Consider the following 9,728-nt stretch of genomic DNA (forward strand, 5'->3'; position numbering starts at 1 on the left):
TCTTTTGTCCTTTCCCTTCTGCTAAAAATTAGTACTTTTTACACAGAGAAGATCAAAAGTCAAAGGAAGACACTAGCCAAGGGTCTCAAAATAGCAATTAGTTTGTGCCATACAGGTCCAAACTTCCCACAATTTAGTCTATTTCCCAAACTTTCTCACTTCTTAAACACAGGTCTAACCCCTAGATTATATCTTCTCCTACAAAAGGCATCGATTTCTCAGCTCACATAGAAAGCATTGTAAAACATTCACATTTCTAACTGAAGTGATTAAACAACCTATTTATTTCTAGTTTAAAACAAACTTTTCCATTGTGTCTATGGTTTTCTCTGCATCCATCTTCATAAACAATTTTGTTTCTTTCATCTTGTAACTTTACAGAGGCAAGAAAGTCACTGAGCACCAGGAGCCCTGCTCTGGCACAGAACCTCAGGCACGAATGACTATGGGGCAACACAGCAGAACAGCCTCTGTTCTTGGGCCATTTCAGAATAAAAAGAACCAACAAATGCTGAATATAAACAGTAACTCAGCACTTGGAGCCACAGAATTTCAAGCACAGGAAGGAGGAAAGCCTGAATGCAGAAACAAAAAGTATCTCTTCAACTTCAAAGCAGTATTTAAAAATACTTTCTGCTGCCCCCTAAATTTGTCTTTTATCTTAGTCTTCTTGTGGTGGAAGTGCACCTCTTACTGTAAAGCAAATTTAAGCTTAATGACATTATGCTCATTAGTTACTTTCTGCAGTCTACCATAAAATAACATAACACAAACCAAAAACCAAGCATAACTTTCTTCAAATCTCTGTAAGAGGCAAAGAAATGTTTTAGAATTTTAGAACAGCAAAACTGAAGCAATGGAAGGACAAAAGAATTGCTTGTGTTCTGTTTATTCAGCACCAGAGACATGCCACAACTCACTACTCCCAACTCACAGTCCCTGCTTAAAACACAGGAAAACCAAACCCAGTAGTAATTCCTGGCATGAACAGCACAGCACCTGCCCAAGGGAACTCCCAGTGTGTGTCCCCTACACTGTGGCAGCTGCCACTGAACAGCACAGGCTGTGTTCCATCCTGCAGCAGAACCCAGCACTGCAACATGCACCACTCACATAGCATCTGCTCCAGCCCCAGACACTGGAGGGCCCCTCCCATGTAGTGCCCACAGCACTTATTTGTCCATCGGGTTTCCCACACTGCTCTAACAGCTTTGGCTTTAGTAAGATTATGGTACTTCTGCACTATGCACTACAAGAATGAACAGTTATAAAGAGATTTTAAATGGCTCTGTTGTAAGCATGTTTTGTCTAACTAAAGTTATTATTCCACCAGTATTGGTACCAATCTTGGCACCCCTGAACACAAGAGACAAAATGAATAAAACACCATGTACAAGTAGATTAAAATCAAGTTATTGCATACAAAGTGATTAAGAGCTCTTGCCTCAAACTTTGGTTGAACAAATGGTTTCACATTTGTTTTCATTTAAAAGACATCCTACTAGAAAAGATACTATCCTTTAAAAATTAAAGTAATGATTATGTATTTCTCGAATGCTGCCCCAACTTAGACTGCAAGATTTTTGTGAAAAGATTTCTCCCTTCTTTCCTGTTTGTATGTAACAGCTTGGTGAGGTAATAACTTTGATTGTTGTCTCTACATACTAAAGTAATATAAATTAAAAGCATCACTAAATCATAATATTAACTATACAGGGAACCAACATTATGAATTTGTCATTTCATATTCTTATGATTCTAATAAATTTGTAGGGCACTGATTTCAGGATCCTGAAAATAAACTAGTACTTTGGAGCAGATCAAATTTAATCCTTACACAAGTAATACTCTTTCTGAACCACAGTGGTAAAGCTAGAGAAGAGAGACAAGTACCTCATAATTTGAGAGGAAATCTAGTAATTTTGATCGAGACGAGATGTAGAGTAGTGGTGTCATCACCCGGCGAACAAACTTTTCAATATAAACAGCACTCATAGGGCCTTTGTATTCAATTGGTCCAAAACTAGTACCAAAAAAAATAATAGAACATTAAGACTTAAATTAACAGTAGAGACTCCCTCCTGTGGGTGGCAGATAGGAGTTACATAGACAGCATGCTCAGCCTCTAGGGAATTGCTCTCTGTGTTTTATCAGTGGCTTGTGTAACTGATGAAGGAGTTGTGTTACCCGAGGGAAGCACCAGAGTATCTGTGGAAGGGGCAGTGTTGGTGAGCTTGGAGGGATGGAGATCACTTCTAAGTCCCATTAAACAACTTGGTAAAAGTCAGGTATAAATTATATGACTATATACACTTTTTCTGAAGCAAACACACGTGACTTCAAAATACAGATCTGAAAGAATCACTATCGTCCTTTGTTTTTCCAGTGTCTCAAACAGTATCAACCTGAAAGGGTGCAATATTTTCATACAGGCTTTTACGAGCAGCAATCACTAAAGCAGGGACAAATTCAGTTGCACTGCTGATGAACAGACTCAGCAAAGCTCCAGTGTCCCCCCCCAGCCATCTGATAAAACAGCTCACATGACATTAGGCAGTTCTAAAACGTAAGGTGGGCTGGAGCTTTCAATCTGTGAATTCCAGAGGTTCCCCTCCTAACTATTATTGGATTGGACAAAGCATCATTGTCCCAAATGAAATCAAACACAAAGAGCATAAAGAATTAGTCCATTTCCACTGAAGAATTTACTGTGATGCATTTTTAATATAGCTTGTACATACAGACAAGCTAGAAAATACCCAACTCACACTGAGATACCTGTATTGAGGTGCTCCAAAATGGTCTCCTAGAGCCCACTAGATCATTCTACATCCTATATCAGTTTATTACAAACTTCTGTCTTCACAGCAATACTCACTGCTCAACATGTCACATGCCCAGGGCACCACATATGAGGTTTAGTATCTCAGGCATGAGGGGTGCACTGCCCTTCAGGATTTTATGAACTATCAACAGGAATTTACACCTCATCTTGTTACAACTTGGTTTAAGGTTACTGATGAAACCAAGTGCATCCATCTACTGTGTTGTAATTTCAAGGTCAAGTAAATTTCAGTCAATGTACATCCAAGCAGGATTGTAGGGTTCTTTTATTACAGTTTGAATTATGCCAGTATCTCATGTCTATTACAAGTTCAGCTAACAAAGACCAGGACCTCCTCAATGCATAATTTCCCCCCAAAAAACCAAGATCAGCCACTGTAATGAAAGAGAGCTGCAGTTCAAGGCTAGCAAAATAAAAAGTAAAATACAAGGGATAAACTCTTTTATGAAGTGTTAGAAACTGTGTTTCCTTACCTTCTGCTCCACACAGAGAGAAAAAAAAAAAAAAGGATAATACATACAAATACTAAAAAATAAAAGGCTATATAAAATTTTATACAATATCTTAGATTCAGGGGAATAAAAAGATGAATGCGAAGTTCAAAGTTAGAACAAGGTCTTCAGTATGTAGTGCAATTTAAATAAGCACTTAAATTCCACTAACTTCAACAACCCTTAGGTACATTCTTTAATGCTGTCATAAATTAGGACCAGTTGTTATAACCCATCCACAGAACAAGCAGACATCTGAAATTAATATGTAACTCTGAATTCTTTTCACTGGAGGCAGAACTTCCAGGAGATACACAGGCAACCCAAAATTTTCATAAGGATGAAGAATTGTCCAGCATGTAATTTAACTGGCAGTTACAGCCCATCTGGTACTTGAGTAGCATACAGGATGAGCTCGCCTAGAATATACCCAAAACCTATTTACTGAAGCCAGAAATGTAACGTTTTCAAAATACAGCACTTTATATGGTACCTCTGTTTCCCAAAACAACAATAAAAAACCTAGACTGTACATATGATATCTTACCTCCGATGGTACAAGTGTATCACAGGAAAATAAAAGAAATGCTTCTGCTTCCTGCACTTCCCCTGGTTCCACCAGCAATTTACAGCCACAAACAGCACCTGCAAAGTAGGTAAAAATTCACAGCTAAAAAAGTACACTACTGTGACCTACTTTATCCAAGATGTACTTTGATGTACTTTTTCTAATCCATTTCATCTGATATTTTCAGGGTCTTTTCAACTCAGCAGTCCGTATCTGTCACAGACAGATTTTTAAAATTTTATTATTTTTCTCATTTTGCAACAGCAATCCTTTTGGTCACTATTCTTTCTAGCTTTCATGCTTCTTAATCTAAATCCTTCAAATTTATTAATTTAATCACAATCCACATTAATTACTTTTTCAGCAGAGTGGAGCACAACAAGTGGAGGTTTATGACAGCTGTAACTGTGAAGTGTTCACAGGCACCCAACTATTTGAAAGCAGTGCTGTGGTTACAATCTTTATTAGATTACCAGTGTCTCCAACTATCCCAGAACTGGAAGCAAATTCTGTGGAATTTCTGTCTGAAGGCAGGTGAATAAATCTGAAAAAACTTTACAAGAAACTTGTAGGCTTTCCCATTCAAAAGCAGAAACAACAGACTGAGCAGGAATCACAGGCTGTCTCCATTTATTCCACTACTCTATATGCTAAATTAAAATTAAGGTGAGAGATGAGTTTTCCTAAAATATGAGCATTCAAGTCCTACTGTTCCTCATGAGAAGACAGGAATCAGCATCAGCTTGGACACTGAAAAGCTATCAGGTTATGCTTAAGATTGGTATCTTCTCTGGAGTTACCTGGTCTGACAATCTGCTGGCCACATGTTCTATTTCTTCTCTTGCTGCAATGGACTGCCCACACCATGGCGCATAGAAGAAATACAGCACAATTTCTGAATCCTGACGGAGCTGATCTGCATAGTCTAACTGCCCCCGAAAAAGATCAGTGACTGGAGATCTTGTGGAGAAAAAATTCACTGGAAGCTTCGCTGGCATTGTTACATCTTTTGCTCGGCTGCAGGAAGAGAATCAAGAGTGGTTATTGAGACTGTACAGCAGTAGTTAAAAAAGTGTGCCCAAAGCCCCAAGTTTTATTCTTAGCAAAAGTCATGCAATGGCAAAACTTTAGAAATTGATGCAGAACAACTACAATTTATGTTATCTGAATTAGTTTTACAAAATACTATAAAAATCTAAAGATCACTCTTCACAAGCTTTAGAAAGTCACACTCTGATACCATGCACTGTGTTTATGGGTACATTAGCTCACACTCTTATGGCTAGTTGCTCACACTCTTATGGTTGGTTGCTGTAGAGCATAAAATTACCAGGAAGAGTGATTTCTTTTCATTTCTTCCCTGGTCTCATCCTCTTTTAACACTTGTACTTTAAGTAACAGCACCCTGATAAGAAAAGAGACACTGGTCATAAAGTTTTGTGATGTGTTGTTTATATGAACAGAGCCTGTTACTTTCCCTAATGCTTTGTTTTACAGTATTCTTTACTTCCATTCTTTTATACTGTATTAGGAAAATATATAGAAATATGCACTAGTTTATTTTACTGATGAGAACAGGGACTGCAAACTCTTCAGGGCACATCAATGTAAGGACAGTATCAACAAATTGAGAGTCAAAATTTAAAGAGATTATGACAAATGAAGTTTTTAAAGATAAATTAGATAGGACAGTAAGTAATACAAAGAACATAAACCAAATAGTCAAGAAACCCTTTATATCAAATCAGGAATCAAATAATTCAGAATTTGGGACTTCCAAGGTGTTCAGAAGTTGCTATGGTATAATCTGCCTTAAATGTGAGTGATCATAGTCTCTTTTTATATTGTCTTCATTTTAAAATTTTTCACTAGCTATACTTACACTAGAGTAAGCCAGACTGAAAACTGGACACCACTGACATGCTCAATTTTGCCATGGTTCATAATGGGACTGTAAATTTTAGGAGACTGTACATTTCTTTACTTTGTGGGCATTTGTTTTACTTTGTTGCAATAAAAAGCTAATACAAAAATCTTATTCTCTGATACTTGATCCCTCTCGGGTTAAAATCTTAATAATTGTGATAAAATTATGGAGCCCTGAACAATGTCAAACTCATATATTAAGCAACTTCCTAAAAACTCTGCCACACTTTCAAATTTTACTATTTCTCTAGTTTTAAAGTACATTAGTCTTTATAATACATCAAAAAAACTGTATTGTAGCTCTTCTCTAATTTCCAGGCTACTTGCTTTAACATTTTAGAATTGCCCCGGTATGCATCACAAGTTATAGAAATTCTTAATTTGTATATAAGAGGAAATTACTGCAAAATCAAATCTTCAGAATGAGAATTTTGAGAACATTAAATGGCTCCTCCTGTTTATAATTCATTAATTGCTCCACTCATAACATTATGTTTCTCTACTTTCTTCTATGGAATTCTACCTGTGTTCTTTCCCTTCTCCCCCACTCATCAACTCAGCATCTTCCCAACCCTTAAGCTCTTCAGTCACCTCATAACCAACACCTCTGGTTCCCTGCGATTCCTTCCCCCCATGTTTATCCAAACTGCAGCTTCTTCCCATGGTTTCTGCCTGCTAGCTGGACAGGACACAGCTCCAGTGTGAGCTCTGACACACACAGGCTAATCAGCTGCTGAAAGCACAACACTTCTTCAGAGACAGCAGCTAGAATTTCTCCTCTCCATCTAGTTTAATGAAAACAGACAACGTCAATATGTTTAAAACCTCTGCTTCCTCTACTGAATTAAACCAGAGAGAATGACTGGTTCAAAAATTACAGCATAAGACTTAAAAATTAGATAATGAATTGGCTCCAAATTGCAAGAATGGGTAGAACACTTCAGTAGAAGTCTCGTGACATGAGTGAGTCAGAAACTACATGAGTACCTTCAAATATGATCAAAACTCCAGTAATTATTAAATGCCAAAACATATTCAATCAATAGCTAACAGCTGCTTAAGGAGATTTGCTAAGTAGTGTCTTCCTCTGCAACACCGAACATAATCGAATACTTTGACTAATTTCCCTAAGAAAACCCCTAAAACTTACACATGTATAAACTGAGGATTATGTAAGAAATGATTACACAAACATAATAATCACAAACTGTTTATTAAAACACTGATTGTGTTACTTAGCTGCTGCCAGAGCCTAAAAAACTTAAACTATCCATGAGAACACCCTGGTAATAGAGGGAAACACATACAAGTGCCAACAGGACCAGCAGCCCTTTTGATTGCACAGTGCTGAGAGTGGGGTTGTCTCAAAGACATCTGTATAGTGCCAGAAATAATTCAAGTTCTAGACCACAGGCTTTCCATAACAACCCATGCTAGGTCAGGTCTCATCTGGCTATTCCTTGAGTCACTCTAAACCCGCAAGACTTCAAATCCCACTAATGGACTGCCTTGTAGTACAGGAATTTTCCCTTTCTGTACTTTTTATTAATTGATCTTGAAAGTTACATACTATAAGAACAGTGGTAATACCTATGCCCTGGTGCTGTGTCTTGCTAGCAAATCACACTGACATGTGGTGAGAAACTATGTCCTGTATTTATACTTAACATGTGCAATTAACCATGCTCCAAATTGCACAAGGAATTTTTACATCTGAATTTTCCATATTTCTGACAGCAACCAAACAGGGAATACCTATCTGATATTAGTCTATATAACTACAATCTGAAAAGCTGAACCCCTTTAATCAAACTTCTATATTACAGGGTGGTGAGAGCCACACTCCAATCACATACCATCTGTGAGCTTTCAAACACAGCTAGCAGTAATATGAGAGGAATGAGCAGGTTTTAAATAGAGGAGAGCAGGAAGCATTATTATAAGTATATAAAAAAAGTATTACTTTCTTAGTAATGTAACACCACGGAGGTGATTATGTTCAGAAATCCTTCACCATACATTCTAAAATATGGCAAGAGCTTTACAATCACATCTACATTATCTGGTCACTGTGAAATAAAGTCTCCTGGAATGGAGGCACAGCTACTCAGAGGCAATCATTCTTAGACTTAAAATTCACTCTGATTCAAGTAATACACCCTTTATGGACAAGTAAGCAAAGAAGGCCTTAGCATTTTTCAAAAGCATTATCTGTGAATCAAGAGTTTCATGGAACAAAAATCTGTCAGATGCCGTGGAACAGGGACATAATCAGTACCTTACAGCCTTGTCCTAATCTCAAAATTAAACCCCAAGTGAAGTACATGCTCTTAATATAGTATGACCTGGAGCACATAACAGTCACCTTGACCTAAAACCCATTCAGAAGATTCAGACCCTGGTTTAGGCTCCAACTGAGCAGCCTGCGCCCACCGTTCATTGCCACCAATCCCAACCCCTCCAGTACAAACATCTCCTGGCTCCACGTACACCAGCTCTGGGCAAACAGGAACTGCAGAGCCCTTTGCAAAGAAGGAAGTTCCAGCTCCCAAGAGGAGCACCACCAGACTGGCAGGGAAACTACGAAACATCTATCTGTCCGAAGCAGGTGCAGGCAGAGGAAGGTGGTGACATCAACACATGAGCAGGCTCGTTTGGCCCCCGCCAATGCTGAGCGCCGAGGTCAGGGCTGCAGCCCAGAGCCCCTCGGCCCTTCTGCGGCAGCGCCAAGTCCCAGTTACCTCTGGAGATGAGCAAAAGCAGCTCCATCTCAACAAAGCGCCTGTTACAGGACCACAGAATGGGTTAGGTTGGAAGGGACCGCAGCTGGTCCTTTGGTACCACCTCTCCGCTCAGGCAGGGTCATTCCAGAGCGCACAGCACAGGACTGTGTCCATACGGTTCTGGAATATCTCCAGCCAGGGAGACTCCACAGTCTTTCTGGACAATCTCTCCCAGTGCTCGGTCACTCACAGGGAAGAAGTTCCTCCTCGTATTCAGGTACAACTTCCCGGGCATCAGTTCCTGCCCGTTCCTCCTGTCCCATTGCTGGGCCCCAGGGAGCAGAGCCTGGTTCATCCTCAGATACTGCCCTGCATATCCTGATACTGCCCTCAGGAGCGGGTGTCCCCGCGAAATCTGCCGCCACAGCACAACACCCCAGTGGGACAGATGTCTCTTAAAACACTCCGCGCCCTCCCCAGCCACGACCTTACGGCCCCTGCCCACCTCGCGGCCCCGCTGTCATCCCGCTGAGAGGGACACGGCGTCCCCCCCTCACGCGACCGGTAGTAGTTGCCCTGGGGACCCCATGCGCTGAGGCCCAGGAGGAGGTTCCGTCCCCCAGGCCGGGGATTCCGTGCCCGACGCGGCCCGGCCGCAGCGGCTAAACGGCGCCGCGGGGCGACCCCGGCCCGCCGGGCCCCGCCGGCTGCTCTGCCCCAGGCCCCGGAGCAGCAGCGCCTCTGGGACCGGCGGCGGCCCGGCCGAGCTGCCCCCGGCCGAGCCCCGGGTCTGCCCGCTCCCCCGCCGGTACCTGCAGGTGACTTTGAGGGCGACGAGGAGGGCGCAGCCCAGCACGATGGCCGCGCCGCCCAGCAGCTCGGGCCGTCGCGCCATCAGGGCAGCGCGGGGCCGCAGCCGCTGAGCTGCCGTGTCGCCGGGGCCGCCGCACACCGACATGGCCCGGCCGAGGGGGGCAGGGCCGCGGGCCCCGGGCCGCTCCCGCTCGCACACGTCTCCCACCGCCCGCCCGTGAGGCGCGCCGGGCCGGGCGGGGCGGCCGCTCCGCCCGCCAACCCGCCGCCGCCACGTCCGCCCGCCCGCCCGAGCAGGCGCACGGCCGGCCCGGCGCTGCACGCCCTGCTCGCGGCACCAGACAGCCGGGACAGCGGGGCTG

The 9,728-nt window shown here is 42.2% G+C and overlaps 2 protein-coding genes across 5 annotated transcripts in view; one reads left to right on the forward strand and one right to left on the reverse strand.

The window, feature by feature from the left end:
- The window catches only part of SNN (stannin), a 26,536-nt gene extending 25,227 nt beyond the window's left edge, over window positions 1-1,309 (forward strand). For both annotated transcript variants that reach the window (XR_015774064.1, XM_088063805.1), the window contains one exon: window positions 382-1,309. Coding sequence is in view for 1 of the 2 variants with exons in the window: in XM_088063805.1 (XP_087919931.1) it covers window positions 382-399 (18 nt within the window). In the remaining variant the exon portion in view is untranslated. The remainder of the gene's footprint in view (window positions 1-381) is intronic.
- Window positions 1-9,540, reverse strand: part of TXNDC11 (thioredoxin domain containing 11) — a 27,055-nt gene extending 17,515 nt beyond the window's left edge. Inside the window, exons 1-5 of one of the 3 annotated variants that reach the window (XM_088063803.1) lie at window positions 9,366-9,540; window positions 5,235-5,309; window positions 4,705-4,921; window positions 3,884-3,981; window positions 1,894-2,023 (exon numbers count right to left, since the gene is read on the reverse strand). In XM_088063803.1, the coding sequence (XP_087919929.1) occupies window positions 1,894-2,023; window positions 3,884-3,981; window positions 4,705-4,921; window positions 5,235-5,309; window positions 9,366-9,511 (666 nt within the window). In that variant the 5' untranslated portion in view covers window positions 9,512-9,540. Of the gene's footprint in view, window positions 1-1,893; window positions 2,024-3,883; window positions 3,982-4,704; window positions 4,922-5,234; window positions 5,310-9,365 lie in introns of those variants that run through there. The other 2 variants (XM_005522891.3, XM_088063802.1) reach the window with 2 other exon arrangements.
- Window positions 9,541-9,728: the final 188 nt, after the last annotated feature.

Source organism: Pseudopodoces humilis, chromosome 18, assembly GCF_049639895.1.
Source record: "Pseudopodoces humilis isolate 2021_Gansu_Grassland_sample_001 chromosome 18, ASM4963989v1, whole genome shotgun sequence".
NCBI lineage: Eukaryota > Metazoa > Chordata > Aves > Passeriformes > Paridae > Pseudopodoces > Pseudopodoces humilis.